Below are 19,840 nucleotides of genomic sequence, written 5' to 3' on the forward strand. Positions count from 1 at the left end.
TTCTTGTGGGCAGAGGAGAATCTCCTCTCCCTATCAGTGTGTTTTTTTTTAAGGGGACACAAAACATCCAAGCGGATTTCCTCAGCTGCAGGAAATTTAGATCCGGGGGAGTGGAGTTTAAAAGAGGAAATTTTTCAAGCCTTAACACAAAAATGGGGTCTTCCCCAGATAGACTTATTTGCAAATAAGATGAATGCGAAATTACCAGCTTATTTTTCCCTAGATCCGAGGAGTGCAGGGACGGATGCACTGGCTCTTCCTTGGAAATTCCAACTGGCATATTGCTTCCCACCTCTGCCTCTGATTCCAAGGGTACTCAAAAAAATATATAATTTTAATTGTACCCAATTGGCCGAGGAGATCTTGGTTTCCTCTCCTGGCAAAAATGTCCACGGAGGAACCATGGATTCTACCCTGGTCAGAAGACCTCCTAAGTCAAGGGCCAAAGACCCAAAGACGCAAAGTCTGCACCTCTCGCCTTGGATAATGAAAGGGCAATCTTAAAATCTAAGGGTCTATCTGACAGAGTAATCAAGACCATGCTAGCCAGTAAAAAAGAAGTCACAAATAAAATTTACCGTAAAATCTGGAACAGATGTGTTTCCTGGTGTTCAGAAAATCCTTCTAACTCAGTGGGGGGGGGAGTATTTTGTCTATTCTAGACTTTCTCCAAGAAGGCTTTAATAAGGGTTTAAAACCTTGCACTCTTAGGGCTCATGCACACGACAGTATGGCTTTTTCAGTGTTTTGCGGTCTGTTTTTTACGGATCCGTCGTTCCGCTTTTTGTTTACGTTGTGTTTCCTTTGCGTTTTTCCGTATGCCATATACAGTATACAGTAATTACATAGAAAAAATTGGGCTGGGAATAACATTTTTCAATAGATGGTTCAGCAAAAACGGAACGGATACGGAAGACATACGGATGCATTACCGTATGTGTTCCGTTTTTTTTGCGGACCCGTTGAGTTGAATGGAGCCAAGCTTTGTGATTTGCGGACAAGAATAGGACATGTTCTATCTTTTCACGGTACGGGAATACGGAAATACTGAAACGGAATGCACACGGAGACACTTCAGTTTTTTTTGCTGAACCATTGAAATGAATGGTTCAGTATATGTACAGCATACTGAACGCAAAATACTGTCGTGTGCATGAGCCCTTAGAGTACAAATTTCAGCATTAAGCGCCTATTTAGATGAAAAAATAGCATCTAATCCATGGATCATTCGCTTTATGAAGGGAACAGGCTCAGACCCAGAAGTAACATAGAAACATAGAATGTGTCGGCAGATAAGAACCATTTGGCCCATCTAGTCTGCCCAATATATCTGAATCCTATTAATAGTCCCTGGCCCTATCTTATATGAAGGATAGCCTTATGCCTATCCCATGCATGCTTAAACCCCTTCACTGTATTTGCAGCTACCACTTCTGCAGGAAGGCTATTCCATGCATCCACTACTCTCTCAGTAAAGTAATACTTCCTTATATTACTTTTAAACCTTTGCCCCTCTAATTTAAAACTGTGTCCTCTTGTGGTAGTTTTTCTTCTTTTAAATATGCTCTCCTCCTTTACCGAGTTGATTCCCTTTATGTATTTAAAAGTTTCTATCATATCCCCTCTGTCTCTTCTTTCTTCCAAGCTGTACATGTTAAGGTCCTTTAACCTTTCCTGGTAAGTTTTATCCTGCAATCCATGTACTAGTTTAGTAGCTCTTCTCTGAACTCTCTCTAGAGTATCTATATCCTTCTGGAGATATGGCCTCCAGTACTGCGCACAATACTCCAAGTGAGGTCTCACCAGTGTTCTGTACAGCGGCATAAGCACTTCACTCTTTCTACTGCTTATACCTCTCCCTATACATCCAAGCATTCTGCTGGCATTTCGTGCTGCTCTATTACATTGTCTTCCCACCTTTAAGTCTTCTGAAATAATTACTCCTAAATCCCTTTCCTCAGATACTGAGGTCAGGACTGTGTCAAATATTCTATATTCTGCCCTTGGGTTTTTACGCCCCAGGTGCATTATCTTGCACTTATCCACATTAAATTTCAGTTGCCAGAGTTCTGACCATTCTTCTAGTTTTCCTAAATCCTTTTCCATTTGGCGTTTCCCTCCAGGAACATCAACCCTGTTACATATCTTTGTGTCATCAGCAAAAAGACAAACCTTACCATCGAGGCCTTTTGCAATATCACTTATGAAGATATTAAACAAAATTGGTCCCAGTACAGATCCCTGTGGAACCCCACTGGTAACATGACCTTGTTTTGAATGTTCTCTATTGACTACAACCCTCTGCTGTCTGTCACTCAGCCACTGCCTAATCCACTCAACAATATGGGAGTCCATGCTCAATGACTGCAGTTTATTGATAAGTCTTCTATGTGGGACAGTGTCAAAAGCCTTACTAAAATCTAGATATGCGATGTCTACTGCACCTCCACCGTCTATTATTTTAGTCACCCAGTCAAAAAAATCTATAAGATTTGTTTGACATGATCTCCCTGAAGTAAACCCATGTTGTTTTTCATCTTGCAATCCATGGGATTTTAGATGTTCCACAATCCTATCCTTTAATAGGGTTTCCATTAATTTGCCTACTATTGATGTCAGACTCACTGGTCTATAGTTGCTCGATTCCTCCCTACTACCTTTCTTGTGAATGGGCACGACATTTGCCAATTTCCAATCTTCCGGGACGACTCCTGTTGTTACTAATGATTGGTTAAATAAATCTGTTAGCGGTTTTGCCAGCTCACCACTAAGCTCTTTTAATACTTTTGGGTGTATCTCATCAGGCCCCTGTGACTTATTTGTCTTCACCTTAGACAGCAAACTTAGAACATCTTCCTCTGTAAAGATACATGCATCAAATGATTTATTAGTCATCCTTTCTAGTGGAGGTCCTTCTTTTTCTTTTGTAAAAACTGAACAGAAGTATTCATTAAGGCAGTCGGCTAGCCCTTTATTCTCTTCTACATACCTTCCGTCCTTTGTTTTTAATTTAGTTATTCCCTGTTTTAATTTCCTTTTTTCATTTATATATCTGAAGAATGTCTTATCCCCTTTTTTCATAGACTGAGCTAGTTTTTCTTCTGCCTGCGCTTTAGAAATTCTTATAACTTGCTTGGCCTCTCTCTGCCTAATCTTGTAGATTTCCTTATCTTCATTGCTCTGGGTTTTTTTATAATTACAAAATGCTAGCTTTTTATTTTTAATGATTTGGGCCACTTCTGCTGAGTACCACAGTGGTCTCTTCCTTTTTTTGCTTTTACTGACAAGTCTAATGCAATTTTCTGTTGCCTTCAATAATGCACCTTTTAAGTAGTCCCATTTCTCCTGGACTCCATGTATTCCGTTCCAGTCTGATAAGGACTCATTTATGACTAATTTCATTTTTGAAAAGTCTGTTTTTCTAAAATCTAAAACTTTTGTTTTTGTGTGGTGGGACTCTTTCACAGTTCTTATATTAAACCACACTGACTGGTGATCACTAGATCCCAAGGTTTCGCCTACAATGACATCATATACCGAATCCCCATTTGTGAATACCAAATCCAAAATGGCCTCCCTCCGGGTTGGCTCCTCAACCACTTGTTGTAGAGATAACCCCAGTAGGGAATTTAGAATATCTGTACTCCTGGTAGAACTTGCTATTTTGGTTTTCCAGTTTATATCTGGAAGATTGAAATCTCCCATAATGATAACTTCTCCTTTCATTGTCATTTTAGCTATTTCTTCAACTAGTAGATCATCTAGTTCTTTAACTTGACCAGGTGGTCTATATATCACACCTACACGAGTTACTGCATGGTTAGCAAACTGCAACGTAACCCAAACTGACTCTATGTTGGCCTCACCCACTTGTATTAGGTTAGATTTAATGCTATCTTTCACATACAGGGCCACTCCTCCTCCTTTCTTGCCTTCTCTGTCTCTTCTGTATAAAGAGTACCCTGGTAGGGTTATGTCCCAGTCATTTCTTTCATTAAACCATGTCTCCGTAACAGCCACTAAATCTACATTCTCAGATGCCATTATTGACCCAAGTTCATTGATTTTTTTACCTAAACTGCGAGCATTTGTAGACAGGACTCTGAGCTTATCATTTCTTAACCTCTGTGCTTCTGACCTGTTCTGGCATTGTTTTGGGGGGCAATTGGACTCTTTTATTTTCACTCTTTTGCCCCCCCTTCCTAGTTTAAATACTCTTTCGCAAATTCTTGGAGTTGTTCACTGAGTACATTTGTTCCTTTGAGAGAAAGATGCAAACCAAGTAGACCTCTGGTCGCTTCGTGGGATTTAAACACTGTTCTTTCTGGTCTCACTAAATCCCCTTTTGAACCCTTGGAATCAGCAAATATCAGATATCTGACCCTTAAAACAGTATTCCTAGTTGCCATTACTTCTGCACGTAGGGTTAATAAGATACAAGCCTTCTCGGTTAAAAAAAACCCCTTCATGATTGTCAGGGATGATAGAATAGTCCTGAGATTTGACGATTCCTTTCTGCCTAAAGTGGTCTCTGAGTTCCATAGGATGGAGAAGGTGGTTCTTCCTTCATTTTGTGAAAATCCCAGATCTAAAAAAGAAGTCTTTTACACTTTGGATGTCAGAAGGTGTGTTCTGAGGTATACACTCACCTAAAGAATTATTAGGAACACCTGTTCTATTTCTCATTTAATGCAATTATCTAGTCAACCAATCACATGGCAGTTGCTTCAATGCATTTAGGGGTGTGGTCCTGGTCAAGACAATCTCCTGAACTCCAAACTGAATGTCAGAATGGGAAAGAAAGGTGATTTAAGCAATTTTGAGCGTTGTATGGTTGTTGGTGCCAGACGGGCCGGTCTGAGTATTTCACAATCTGCTCAGTTACTGGGATTTTCACGCACAACCATTTCTAGGGTTTAAAAAGAATGGTGTGAAAAGGGAAAAACATCCAGTATGCGGCAGTCCTGTGGGCAAAAATGCCTTGTGGATGCTAGAGGTCAGAGGAGAATGGGCCGACTGATTCAAGCTGATAGAAGAGCAATGTTGACTGAAATAACCACTCGTTACAACAGAGGTATGCAGCAAAGCATTTGTGAAGCCACAACACGCTCAACCTTGAGGCGGATGGGCTACAACAGCAGAAGACCCCACTGGGTACCACTCATCTCCACTACAAATAGGAAAAAGAGGCTACAATTTGCACGAGCTCACCAACATTGGACTGTTGAAGACTGGAAAAATGTTGCCTGGTCTGATGAGTCTCGATTTCTGTTAAGACATTCAAATGGTAGAGTCCGAATTTGGCGTAAACAGAATGAGAACATGTATCCATCCTCTGATGGCTACTTTCAGCAGGATAATGCACCATGTCACAAAGCTCGAATCATTTCAAATTGGTTTCTTGAACATGACAATGAGTTCACTGTACTAAAATGGCCCCCACAGTCACCAGATCTCAACCCAATAGAGCATTTTTGGGATGTGGTGGAACGGGAGCTTCGTGCCCTGGTTGTGCATCCCTCAAATCTCCATCAACTGCAAGATGCTATCCTATCAATATGGGCCAACATTTCTAAAGAATGCTATCAGCACCTTCTTGAATCAATGCCACGTAGAATTAAGGCAGTTCTGAAGGCAAAAGGGGGTCCAACACCGTATTAGTATGGTGTTCCTAATAATTCTTTAGGTGAGTGTATATCGGAAACTAAAGATTGGAGAAAATCTAATAACCTCTTTATCCAATTCTTAGTGGGCAGGAAAGGATTAAAAGCGTCCAAACCTTCTATTGCACGCTGGCTAAAATCGGCCATCTCAGAAGCCTACATAGCAATGGGAGAACGACCCCCGGTAAATATCAAAGCTCGTTCTACAAGGGCAGTATCGACTTCATGGGCAGAAGAAGCATCCGCTTCCTTGGATCAAATCTGTAGGGCAGCAACCTGGTCAAGTCCTCATACCTTTGTAAAACACCTATAGGATAGATATTGATTCCAAAAGAGACCTATCCTACTGTAGGAAAGTTTTACAAGCAGTAGTCCCTCCCTAATTCATTAATCTGTTAGCTCTCCAAGTAAGGTGCCGTCCTGGAGGGAAGGGGAAAAGTTGAATTAGTCTTACCGGTAATTCCTTTTTCGCGAATCCTCCATGACGGCACCGCTTATATTCCCCCCCCAAAAAAAAAAAAAATAAGAGACTAGTTATGAAATTAAATAATTGGTCTAGAGTTGTATATATGCGATTTAATATGTATAATAAAGAATAGCTAAGTCACTGGTGAAGGTTATGAATGAGTGTGTAAGTTTAGGGCCTGTCAAGTCCAGAAGACACTGAAGATAAGTGAGGAGGCGGGCCCTTTTGAACCTTCCTGTCCCTGCCTGGCTGGAGGAGGAGAATAATCTCCGAGTAAGGTGCCGTCATGGAGGATTCGCGAAAAAGGAATTACCGGTAAGACTTTTTTTGCGGGGCCGCGGAACGGAAGTGCGGATGTGGACAGCACACAGTGTGCTGTCTGCATCTTTTGCGGCCCCATTGAAAATGAATCTGTCCGCATCCGTTCCCCAAAATTGCGGAACAGATGCGGACCCATTATGCGAACATGTGAATGGACCTTAAGAGCTTAAAGGTGTCTAGGATATAATAAAGTAAATTGCCACCCAAGGAACCAGGACATTTGTGCGTAACATGGACTTCCCAAATATTTCAGTGCTTAAAGGCAATGCAGTTTCAATAATCAATAATATAAACAAAGATATGAATCTTATTAGAGAAAATATTCTCTTTGCCCTGTCTCCTAAGTTTATCATTCACTCTCAATTCACAGCAAAAATCTGTGTCGAGAGACGAAACGGATTGTCAGCTGCTTTAGTAATCAGATTACATGCTGTCAATAGAAGTCTATTGAGAGGGAGGGGAAAAGGAGAGAGTTGTTGGAAGGAGGCAAAGACTCAGACAGAGAGACTGCTGCTGGCTCTAGTAAGTATTGTACGTCACTCCAGGGTTGGATTCGCATCTGCAAGGCTCAGCACTTCTGTATAATGTCTTTGGTGCTTGTGCTGCTTTTGAGGGTATTCTGCAGAGAGGTAGGGGAGCAGGATCTAGTCTGTGTCTACAGTGTGTGGGAGACAACATATCAGCTCGTCTCTGTCAACTGGAGCTGAATTCAGGAAAAATGTCAATTATAGAGAGAGCCTGCAGTGGGGAACTGCTGCTAAATGCAGGATACAAGTCATAGTGATCAAATCTAGTGTGTTATACCTAATGTACATGCTCATGACAGCTTATTCTGAAAAGGTATGCTATAAATTGTCCTGATCTGTTCTGTGATAAGGGGTTATCAAACTAAAATTGTTGTGGAAACATACAATGAATTTTGTTTAGAGTAGTGTACTGTAGCAGTATACGTAAGAAGCCAGAAAGAAGGCACCGAATTACAAATGGTACTAAAGAAAACCATTGTCACTGCAGGAGGATTCTGAAGATGGAGCCAATATACCCCTCCTCTTTAAGTTTGGTGGCTCGAGATCTCCTTCAGAAGTTGCTCCGCAAGGACCCTAAAAAACGACTTGGGGCGGAGGGGGCCTCCCAAATAAAAGAACACCCATTTTATCAGGTAAGTAACCACCATTCTAATTTTTCAGTTTTGGAGACAGTTTTGGTGATGGTGAACTCACTAAGAGTTCAAGAGGGGCCCAGATGTATTTAATGTATAGACACTAATTTAATAACTTTGTGGGGGGGGGGGGGGGGGGGTTCAGAGCTTGCCACAAACGGAAACGGCCGCATGTTAGTGGAGCTCCAGAAACCTTTTTTAAAAGCAGCACAAAGCACAAGAGAGGAAAGAGAAGGCCTAAGGAAACGCTCATCTGTGCTCACCTTTTTACAAACATCCTCCTGCATCTCAATGACCCACCACAAAGCAAAATCTATGGGTAGCCAGCGCAAAATGAGAGATATCTCCTTCAGCGCGGCTTAAAGATGGCACCAGTGGTAATAAGAGGGCACTTGGCTGCATTTACATAGCGTTCAGCCCTGCTTTAGGTGGTGTGAACAGCAGGCGTTCAAATGTGAGTAAAATATGCAAGGAAAAATAATTACCTGCAAAGACAGAGAGGGAACATGGAACACATAGAGAAGCTCCTACATTAGCTACTGCTTCTCCTTCCTCTATGCATCAGAGAGGCTCCTCTACAGCTATAGAGTCTACTGTTTCTAATCTCCAAGCTCTATCACATGATCCTATTACTGAAGCAACCATAAAAAACATGCGTATGAGCCTGCAAAAATATATTTAGTTCTGATATAAGTTTTATGATGTAGCACATTAAAATTTCCTTCGATGAGCTAGTATCACGTACAGACAACATTGAAAATGAAATGGGGGAATAAGTCTTTAATGATCTGGTGGACTCACACAGTTATTTAACTGAAAAGTTTGAAGCTACCACAGATAGACTAACGGACATTGAAGACCGTCCTAGGATTAACAATTTTAAAATACGAGTGCTGAAAGAAGATTCTTCTATTGAATTACCAAAATACATTCGATAGAGCACACCGTCTAGCGAATCGGAAATTTCTTGCAGAAGAAATCCCAAGAGATGTCCTCATCAGGGTCCATTTTTTCCCAACTAAAGAGAAATTATAAGTGTCTGCGAAATCCTTTTCTCCCCTCTATGATGTGTTATGTATTTATGCACATCTCTTGATTGGGACGATGCTTCACTTATTACCTAAACGTATATGACTCTTATACCTGTACTATTAAAATCCAAAATAATTTATTCTATATGGTGAACGCTGCTAATGGGAAAAGATCAATAAAAACTACAGATTGTCCTGAAAAAAATGAGCCCTCACACATATCCATAGACGTAAATACAAAATGGTATTAAAGACTATGTACGCCTTTTTATGATTGTATTTTTCAGTTGGCCTTTATTAAAAATATTGAGCCATTCTGTCACAAAGGGTTAACTGTTTTTCTAACTGTGTGAATGGTACTTTCACTTTGTGCAGGTCATCTAATAACCCTTATCTCTAATTTCCTATGAGGTCATAAACATTATTTAAGCCACATTCTTATCAGTAAGATAAGGATTGAGCTTTGATTAGTGTTTATAAGGTTAGAGAGCAGAGATAATTTCGCTCCTTATGGAAAAGATAGAAAATCCACAGGTAGCTGTTACAGCTTGTCAGATCTGCACACAAAAAAGGACTCCATATTGATAATAAAGACAAATTGAAAAAAATATTTTTAACTCAAAATGAGCACAATTAAATAATGAAAAAAATTGCCCCCAAAGATGTACATAGCCTTTAAAACAAAAAAATAATAAATATGAATTTGTTAACTTTGTACTGACAAGGAGAATGAAGTTAACATGTTAGTTTTAATGTATAGGAAACACTGAAAGTGTAACCCGTAATTCCACTTCATTTGGAGTTTTATTTTATTTTTTCAACTTCCCACTACACTGTATGCAATATTAAATGGTTCCATTAGAAAGTGCAAATGCACAAAACAAGCCCTCATATAGGAACGGAAAAAATGTTATGGCTCTTGAAAGGAAAGGAGTAGAAAATGTAAAAAAAAAAACTTTAAAATTGCCAGGCCAGGAAGGGGTTAATGTGAGGGGTTTAAATAGCCAATATAAAAGAAAATTCATGTGGAGTGAAGCCTCACAAACTAATAATGATATTTTGTTTATCCGAGAAACTAATATTCAAAGGTAAAACACCTAAATGTTCACAGCCGATACTTCCAAATACAGTATATTCATGTCATGATGCAAAAAAAAAAAAAAAAAGAAAGAAACTGAGAGGATTCCGTAGCTTGTCAACTCACTGATTCACATTAGATTTTTTATTGTTATTGGAGATATAAATAACATTAGATATACTTTGGTTAATTTTTTAATTTTTATCTAAAATATTTCATGAAGTACAGCACAAGATAAAGTTATACTAGGAGGTGACTTTAATATAATCGTAATATAATCGTTGATTCAGACCTAAATTCTGCAACTAACTCCTCGACATTCAAAAAATGTTACATAAGGAAGATTTATAAGACCTGTGGAGATGTGTGCATGGTTCTGAAAAGGAATTTCCTTTTTACTCAACAGGACACATTTACTTCTTTCTTGTTGATAAACAGACATTGGAAGCTGTAGAAAAATCTGATGTATGGGTATAATTACTTGGAGTTTCTATCTCCATCTCAGACACTGACAACAATATAGGGTCACTTCTTGGCATCTCAATAAATGTCTTAAATCATCCTTTATATGAAAAACACAGTAATTCACCTTCTAGCTCTAATTCATTTTCTTTATATCATTTTCTTTTATAAGAGATATTTTTTTTTGCAAGCCAGCTTGACACAAAGCTACAATTATTAACAGAAAAATATAAAACATTCATAAATAATAAGTAAAAACAATCTTCTTTAGAGAGGGTTTAATTGTTACTCAATTATAGGGCTCAACTTTTTAGAAATACTTCTATATAGATTTGAGAAACTTCTCAAATTGATTAAATTTGATTCATATGAAAACAATATCCCAGGTAAAAGATTAGCCAACTTCATAAAAGCAAAACAGGCTAGATCTAAGATCCCTTATCTGCTAAACACAAAAGGCAAAATGATTATCAACCTTAGGGTACTTAAAGTATCATAGCTTGGGAATGGAGCATTGGATCAACAAAATGAAAACAGACTTTTAGCCAGGCAAACCACAGTTATATTTGTATACAGTTTGATAGGGAGGTTGCTGACCAATTCCCTTTAAGGCCACTTGGGGTCCTTGAGGAAATTATATGAAGAACAATGGGGGAAATTTATCAAGGTAGGCACTTTTTGCACTGGTCTTGATATCCCTAGCACATGCCCCGTCATAAATGAGGCACATCCTCCGGCAGTCTGGGCACCTCATCATAGCTGTCATAGATTTCTGGCCACTTTTCTGGTGCAGGTAGATGGTAAATATTCCCCCGAATCACTCTCTTTTATAATGGATGCTTTAGGTCCATAGACAATACTTCTGTCTCTCATGAAGTAACTCTATGGCAGATAATGATTTTTTTTTTTGAAAACTACAATCTTATATATCCCATTGTTTACCATTCTTCATATTTTGTTTTCGGTTTTGATATTTCTCTGTAAAACTTGTATTATTTTACTTTTAATCCTCTGTTCCTTGGTATTTCACGGCACAGTTATACCAAATTGTATATGACTTTTCTTGTCTGTTTCTGTTAACAGAACCATATTTATCTATGTGTTCTACAAAAAGAAAATAATCTAATTTCTGTTGTGTTCTATATCAGGGCCTGGACTGGGAATTACTGTCTCTCCGTAAAGTCACTCCTCCATTCCGTCCCTCTATTCGCAGTGAGACAGATGTCAGTAATTTTTCTGATGAATTTACAAGTCTTGATCCAGTATACTCACCTGCCGCTACTCCACCCTCTGGAGCTCGTATATTCCAGGTTTGTGATTTATATAATAAAATACGGTCTTTTCCAAAATAGTTATTTTCCCTGATTGGTGGGGGTCCGACTCACAGCACCGTAGCTGATCAGCTGTTTCAAGAGACAGGGACACTTTGTTGAGCGCTGTGGCCTCCTTGCAGCTTACCAATCACAGCACCATCCATTGGATAGCAGCTGTGCTTGGTATTGCAGCTCAGTCCCATTTAGGACTGAGCTGCACCTAGGCCATGTGACTGATGAATTTGACTTTACTGGCCTAAGAAGAGGCTGCAGCACTCCCCAGAGCACCACAGCCTCTTCAGCTGGTCGGTGGAGGTGCTGTGAGTCAGACCTCCCCACCGAGCAGATATTGATGACCTATCCTATACATACAGATAGGACCGCTGTGGCCAGCAGTTGGCTGCAGTAATCTTCTGCTTAGGGTACTTTCACACTAGCGTTTTTCTTTTCCAGCACTGAGTTCCGTCAAAAGGGCTCAATATCTGGAAAAAAACTGATCAGGCATATCCCCATGCATTCTGAATGGAGAGTAATCCGTTCAGGATGCATCAAGGATGTCTTCAGTGCATTTTATTAAATTATTATTTTTGAGAGATGTATACAGATAAATATTATTCTGCAAAGGTTTTCTCAGACCTGGAGCAAAGACATCAACAACTTTATGTAAAAATCATACAAAAACACACCTCGCTCAACCCCTCAGCCACGGGACACTGCAGGTGCACGGACAACTGGAGCCAGGAAATATGCAATGGAAAAGGTGAAGTCTAGCACATGGTGCCTCCAGACTACTGTCCCACGCTCATATGTTTTATAAGTGCTCTCCCATGCATGCAGTCAGTGCCACTCTAGGACATATGGTCCGGTCCGCTCATGGACTTGGAGGGCATACTGTCGTGTGCATGGGCGCTACATCACATTTCTTGCATATCATTATGCATTACTTTTTTCCATATAGCGGCTTTTAAATTTGGATTATTATTAGGTTTATTCTTAAAATGAAAAAGGAAAATGGCAGAGCACTAATGTACTGTGGGCTGTTTGTGGCTGTCTGGTTTAGTATAGAGACAGTATATGTGCTGTGCTGTCCATCACAACCCACCATCTGTATTGAAAAATTCAGCACTGCTACACCTTCTTCATGTATGTGCACCTTTGAATTGATGGACATTCTTTTTGGCACTTGGGATAGATTAGATACAACTAACAAAGAATATCCAACAAAGGTGCACTACCTGTCGTTCTTTTATTTTGGCGGCCTCTCGGCATGCGCTGCCGTGCTGCAGCCGGAACTCCGCCCGCCCCCATTATAGTCAATGAGAGGCCGGAGTGGTAGTCTCGGGGCACACATTCATTAGCGGCAGGACGGATCCGGCAGGCTGTTCACCCGCTGGAACAGCCTGCCAGAGTCCCTTGCCGCTAGTGTGAATCTAGCCTAACTGGTTTTAATTGGTAAAAAAAAATCTAGGTAATATATTCATTGTGTCATTTTTAATATTTTCTGTCTTTTCTTATAACTCAGGGTTATTCCTTTGTGGCACCTTCCGTCCTCTTTGGTGTAAATGCAGTTATGACAGATATGCCAGCTCCATCTACTGACAAACCATGTAGCCCTACACTGGTTCTTAGTGCAGCTATGAAGGTAAAAGATGTTGCAATATTCAGTTTTTACCTGCAGTTAAAGAGTTTTTTGGTGACTTAACTATTAATGACCTATCCTTGAATGGGAGCAACAGTGCAGTAACCAAGCAGGCCACCACTCAGTTTATAGGAATGTATATTTCAGGTGCCTGGTTCTGGTGCAGGAGCTCCTAAAAAGAGCTGATCGGCAGTGGTGCAAGCAGTTAGTCCCCTTTTGATATTGTATTGATTATCTAAAAATAGGTAATTTTTTAAGTAAAGTCCCCATTTAAATAGCAGAATCTGTATTCTACTTCCTGTTTTGCCTATCTTATTTTCTCAGTACATCTGTCTCCCTTTGGGTTATTTCTAGGATTCTCCCTTCTTTCAGCAGTATGAGATGGATCTACAAGAGTCCGCACTAGGATCTGGCAGTTTTTCAGTTTGCAGAAAGTGTAGACATCGACAAAACAAGAAAGAGTATGCTGTGAAAATCCTGAGTAAGAGGTCAGTTAAACCTTATTTTTTTATTAGACTACATGCTACACTTGTGTTCTTGAGAGGGTTCAGGAAACTTTAGATTCTTTGTAATTTTAACATCAGTACCTCTAAAATGTTTTGTCTTAAAGGGCAGTTTGTTGCATTAAGTCTTTACACATATTATCTTGTCCTAAAATGTAGGTCCCATTTTTCCATTTTCATAGGATGGAGGTGAACACTCAACGAGAAGTAGCAGCTCTGAAGCTATGTCAGGGGCACCCAAACATTGTGAATCTTCATGATGTTCTTCATGACCAGGTCTACTTTTCTTTATTAGAGAAACATTCCCTTTCCTAGTAATGTGATGTGTAAAGCCGCTCATAACTACAGTGTGTAAGTCCATGATAAATGGACTATTCCTTAACTGCATTAAAGGGCTATACATGTTCTCCAAAATTATGTTGGATTTAAAACAAATTACTTGTTTTGTAAGCATGGAGTACGGGTGTGGCCTGTCTGGATATCCCTTTAATCCTTCAGCTGTTGGGACAGCATTCACACTTTTGACACAAATATAACCTGAATTCTGTAATTAAAAATAAAATCATATTATATCCCCATAGCTATATACCTTCATAACGTAGAACCTTGCTCATTGTGAAAACACCCCCAGTACTCCGCATTTGTGCCTTCAAACTGTTTTGCTTCAAAGCATAACGTTTTGTAAAAAAAAATGTTTGCGTATGTTTTTATGCATCTGACTATAAAGTTTCAAGATATTCAGAGTCCACCGTCTACATGCACAGATCTTAACATAATTGGCAGAACTAAAATTACCAAAAGTCTCTGACATCTAGATGTTGCAAACATTCTCCAGACTAAAATTGACAAATTTGATCATCTTCTCACCCTTGTAGTAGAAAAGAAAGACAACCCCCTACTCCAAATTTGACAATCAGAGAGCACATATCCTCCTTTATTGGTGAGATGGGTAATATAAAGAAGAGTTCATGTATCATTCCCCTGGGGTCAGTGGAGGCTGTACAGGGGAAGGGATGACAATAACAGACTGATGTAGCCATGCAATCTTCCATGGAGAAAGCTATGATTGAAAGCCACCACTGAGGCAACAGTTGGGATCAGAGAAAACTCTGATAAAAAGCCGTTTCACCTTTGTAATGCTGAAATCAGTAGCAGTTTCAAAGGGTCACTGAGTTTTCAAAAAAGTTTTAATATGTCATAGGCATATCAAAAGTTTTGATCGGTGGAGGTCTGACTGCTTAGATTCCCACTGATCTCCTCTAGAACAAGGCGAGAAGTACTTGCTTATCACTGGCTCTCTCCTCTTCAGGAGATGTTCCCACAGATTTCTACTGAGCCCATCTTGATACCATCCTCTACGTCAAGGACAGAGTGTACAATATATGAGTGCTGCTCTCTCCTCTTTTTAGGGTTTGGTGGGGATCTCAGCACTGATCAAATTTCTCATGCTATGACACATGAAAAGTGTTTTGAAAAATCAGTGACCTTTTGTGGGGCAGACTTCGGCCTATGTGATGTATTGTTAGAGCATAACAGAGGACTGTTCCAACTGCTGCCTATGCATTTTACATACACAGGCAGTAATGCATTGAAATACTATTGAAAAGGGCAAGAAGGCAATATTGACAATCACAATACATTAGTAAGTGCCTTGTATTAACTTTGTCTACATGATAAATGCCATTGGCTGAAGTGAGACAACCCCTTTAAGCTTGTTGGATCTGTTGTTGCACAAGGGTATTTTACCATGTATCTAATAAGCTTACTTTTATAGATAGGTAGAAAGCTTTAAAACATAGTGGAAATGTCTACTTTAAAATCATGCCAAGACAAAAATAAATCATGACATTTATGGAGAAAGTGTGTCACAAATTTTCTATTCCTATTGATCAGTCTTGAGAAAGTTGCCCATTTCTGGAGAGAAAAAAATAAAATAAAGTAACCTAAAACTCCAGTGTAACACAACCCTCAAAGATCTTTTTCCTATGGCAGAAATATATGTTGCATCATCAGTAAATCTTCTTTTTCTTAATTAGAACATTTCTATGTTGTAGTATCACTCATATCTTGTGATGGAGCTCTTGGATGGTGGGGAATTACTGGATCGAATCAAGAAGCAGTCATGCTTTAGTGAGGTAGAAGCAAGTGGTCTAATGCGTAGTCTTGTGAGCGCTGTTGCACATATGCATGAAGCTGGAGTGGTGCACAGAGATCTTAAACCTGAGGTAGGACTCTTAGAGAATCAGAGAAGACCTGATCTATCATTATAGAGTCGGGAAACTGGATGCGTGGCACATTTCTTATTTACTAATTTGCTCCTGTTGCTTTACACAGAATCTTCTTCTTTCTTCTCCCGGTGAAGATGCGGTTTTAAAGGTGATAGACTTTGGCTTTGCTAGACTTCGTCCACCGGGGTCACGGCCCTTGCACACCCCTTGCTTTACATTGCACTATGCAGCCCCAGAACTGCTTTCTCGACAGGGTTATGACGAGTCATGTGATTTATGGAGCCTTGGGGTAATCATGGTAAGTGTCATATGACCTTATTTTTCTAGTTGGCATGTGCTTGTTTAATGTGTAATTTACCGTTGAATCATTTTTATTATTGTTAGGGCTCATGCACACGGCCGTTCCGTGCATTGATGAATTCAATTTGCGGTCCCCAATGCACAGGCAGCATCCGTGCAGTGGCCTGGACGGATCGAGACCCATTCAACCTGAATGGGTCCGTGATCCGTCCGCACCGTGAAAAAAAATAGAACATGTTCTATTTTCCCCTCTCCTCCATGACGGCACCTTACTTTGAGATTATCCTCCTCCTACCAGGCAGGGACAGGAAGCTTTAAAAAGGGCCCACCTCCTTGCCATCCTCAGTATCTTCCTGTCCCTGCCAGGCGGAGGAGCAGGAGGAGCCCCTGTGCCTCAGTTCGGGGGCCGTAAAGAAGAGGGGCGAAGCTGGAGCTGCAGCCTCATTTGCGGTTGTTTGGTGGCTGGCCTTGGGTAAGTAAGCTCCCTCTCTCTATGTGCCTGCCGTCGATCTTTTCCCCACATGTGTGCCAGTAGAGGGGGCGGGCCGCGGCATCCGGACACTCATATGGAGTTCTTCCGGATTCTATTGGCCGCCCACTGCTCGAGAATCTCGGCTCCGGCGGCTGACTTCATCCGGGGTCCTGATCGGGCTGTCCTGGGAAACTCTGGCTGGATGACGTCGGAGGTTTTTGTTACTTTCAGTGATGGGCTTTAAATTCTGGCGTTCTGCTCAAGGTGGTTGTCACCCTCTGACCAGCAGATCTCCTGCAGTTCTCAGCCATTTACTCCTGGAGATATGGAACCTGGAGGAGTGTGCGAAGCAACCTGTCAGCTTGACAGTGAGTGTTCAGAACGCCAGAGGTTGTACTGGACTGCATAGTATTTTTTCTTTAATGTGCCTTTTCTTTAACAGCGCAAAAATCTAAGTCTCTTAGATGTGGTGTGTGTGCGGCTAGGCTTCCAGATAAATACCCTAAAAAACTATGTAAAAAATGTACTGATGACAGAGAGGAAGTACCTTCCTTAAGAGACGAAATGAAGGGCATGATAAGGCAGGAGATAAGTTCCGTTTTGGCGGATTTTTCACCAGCTTCCTTCACCCATCTACTTCTAAGTATGGATCCAGGAAGGGGGTCATCCTCTTTTTCATCCTCATCCTCTGAAGATTTTTCAGACCAGGGGGAAAAAACTAGTGATTCTGATAGTGATAGCGATTTTAAAAAGTATTTATTTTCCTCCAAAGATATTAACGAATTGTTAAAAGCTGTCAGAGCTACAATGGAAATTAAAGAAGAAAAGGTTCAGAGATCTGCTCTGGATAAAATGTTTTCCGGTTTAGAGAAAAAGAAAAAGAGGGTGTTCCCGATACATAAAAACCTTCATTCTTTAATCTTAAGAGAATGGAAAAACCTGTATAGGAAATTTTTTTTGCCCATTAAAAAGAGATTACCTTTTGATGATGAGGATTTAAGTCTATTTTTGAATTGTCCTAAAATTTGATGTTTCCCTTTCCAAATTGGCGAAAGGTACATCATTGCCATTTGAGAATACGGGATCTCTTTGTCATCCCATGGATAAAAAGGTAGATGCAAATCTCAGGAAAACTTGGGACGCAGCCGCATCACTTTTTAAACCCAATATTGCAGCCACCTCGGTAGCTAGGTCCCTGAAAAGCTGGTTGATGGATTTAGAAAACTTATTAAAACCTAATACACCATATGAAAATTTTACAGACTTTTTTCCACTGCTGTTGAAAGCAGTAGATTTATTATCTGATAATATGGCGGACTCAGTCAGGCTTACCGCTAGGACGATGGCTCTGGCCAATAGCTCTAGAAGAGCGCTATGGCTAAAGTCGTGGTCAGGGGATATTGGCTCTAAAGCTAGGTTATGTAATTTTTCCCTTCTACGGTGAACTACTCTTTGGAAAAGATTTAGAAAAAAATCTTGAAATGGCTTCTGACTGAAAGAAAAGTTTCCCAGAAGATAAAAAGAAGAGGAAACACTAAATTTTTTCGTTTTAAAAATCCAGACCGGTTTCAAAATAAAAAAGGGAAAATAGATGGTTAGAGATCTACCAAACAAAATAAAGGAAAGCGATTTTTATTTAACTCTCGTGATAACAACTCATCCAGGAAATGACGCCAGAGATCCGGTGGGGGGAAGGTTGAGAAAGTTTGTGGAATCCTTTAAAAAAAAAAAATCTCCAAACCCTTGATTGATAAATATTCTTTGTCAGGGTTAGGGGATTCCCTTTCTCAATGTTCCTCCCACAACCTTTGTGATCACTCCAGTCCATAGCTCAGGGTGTCTTCAACTTTGTCTGGAGCAGGGGATTCTGGACTTGGTACCAGAACTTCCATCTGGACTAGTACCGAAAAACCAAATCAGTCTGGGTTACTACTCCACGGTATTCATGGTATCCAAACCCAGCGGGAAAATGTGTTTAATCATAAATCTAAAAAAATTAAACAAGTCAATAAAATCTGAAAAGTTCAAAATGGAGTCAGTCAAATGCACGGTCAATGTTTTGAAGGAAGGTGTCTTTTTAGCATCACTAGACCTAAAAGATGCATATTTACATGTACCCATTCATCAGAATTCCCAACAATATCTAAGAATAGCGGTGTGGATTCAAAGTCAGTTAAAACACTTCCAATTTCAAGCTCTTCCCTTCGGTATAACGACAGCGCACAGACTCTTTACAAAAATTATGTTGGAGATGATAACGCCTCTGAGGAAAGAGAACGTCTTAGTAATACAGTATTTGGATGATCTTTTAATAGTAGGCGATTCCAAAACAGACCTCGAAAACAACCTATTAAAAACCAGAGACAGATTGGGGGACCTGGGGGTGAATTATAAATTGGGAGAAATCTCAGATTCTTCCCACGCAAAAGATTGTGTTCCTGGGCATACTTATAGATTTACTTGCAAACAAAAACAATGCAAAGTTGCCAATTTACTTCTCCCTGGATCCAAGGGACAAAACGAGTGCAGGAACAGACGCTCTTGCGATCCGGTGGAATTTTCATTTAGCTTATTGCTTCCCACCACTGCCTCTAATTCCGAGAGTCCTAAGAAAAATAAGAGAATGTAATTCTCATAGTACCAAACTGGGCGAGGAGGTCTTGGTATCCGCTTCTGTCAAAAATGACCAAGGAATCTTGTGTTATTACTACAAAACTAATAAAGAATATGTGAGAGAAAAAAAATGACCAAGGAAAAGCCCTGGGTTCTACCGTGGTCCCAGGACCTTCTAACGCAAGGCCCGGTTTCCCATCCCAAAGCAGAAAGTTTACACCTGTCAGCCTGGATCCTGAGAGGTTAATTTTAAAATCTAAGGGCCTATCTGACTCTGTAGTCAACACCATGTTAGCCAGCAAGTAAAGAGTGACTAGTAGCATCTACCAGAAAATCTGGAAAAAATAAATTTCTTGGTGCTCTGAGAATCCTTCAGTTATAGTGGGCAATATTCCCTCAATTTTAGATTTTTTACAAGAAGTATTTAACAAAGGGTTAAAACCCAGCACCCTCAGAGTGCAGATTTCGGCCTTGAGCGCTTCTTTGGACGAAAAGTTGGCCTCTAACTCATGGATCATACGATTCATGAAAGGTGCCAATAGACTTAGACCTAAAATAAGAACGCTAGTTGCTCCTTGGGACTTGAACTTGG

General features: G+C 40.1%; 1 protein-coding gene across 3 annotated transcripts in view; it reads left to right on the top strand.

Annotated features, from left to right (window-relative positions):
- The window catches only part of LOC120981106 (ribosomal protein S6 kinase alpha-5-like), a 186,652-nt gene that overhangs the window by 139,885 nt on the left and 26,927 nt on the right, over positions 1–19,840 (top strand). For 2 of the 3 annotated variants that reach the window (XM_040410595.1, XM_040410597.1), the window contains 7 exons: positions 7,465–7,609; positions 11,329–11,490; positions 13,016–13,135; positions 13,487–13,620; positions 13,818–13,911; positions 15,690–15,860; positions 15,970–16,161. In XM_040410595.1, coding sequence (XP_040266529.1) covers positions 7,465–7,609; positions 11,329–11,490; positions 13,016–13,135; positions 13,487–13,620; positions 13,818–13,911; positions 15,690–15,860; positions 15,970–16,161 — 1,018 coding nt within the window. Of the gene's footprint in view, positions 1–6,843; positions 6,973–7,464; positions 7,610–11,328; positions 11,491–13,015; positions 13,136–13,486; positions 13,621–13,817; positions 13,912–15,689; positions 15,861–15,969; positions 16,162–19,840 lie in introns of those variants that run through there. The other variant, XM_040410596.1, reaches the window with a different exon arrangement.

Source organism: Bufo bufo, chromosome 10 (genome assembly GCF_905171765.1).
Source record: "Bufo bufo chromosome 10, aBufBuf1.1, whole genome shotgun sequence".
NCBI lineage: Eukaryota > Metazoa > Chordata > Amphibia > Anura > Bufonidae > Bufo > Bufo bufo.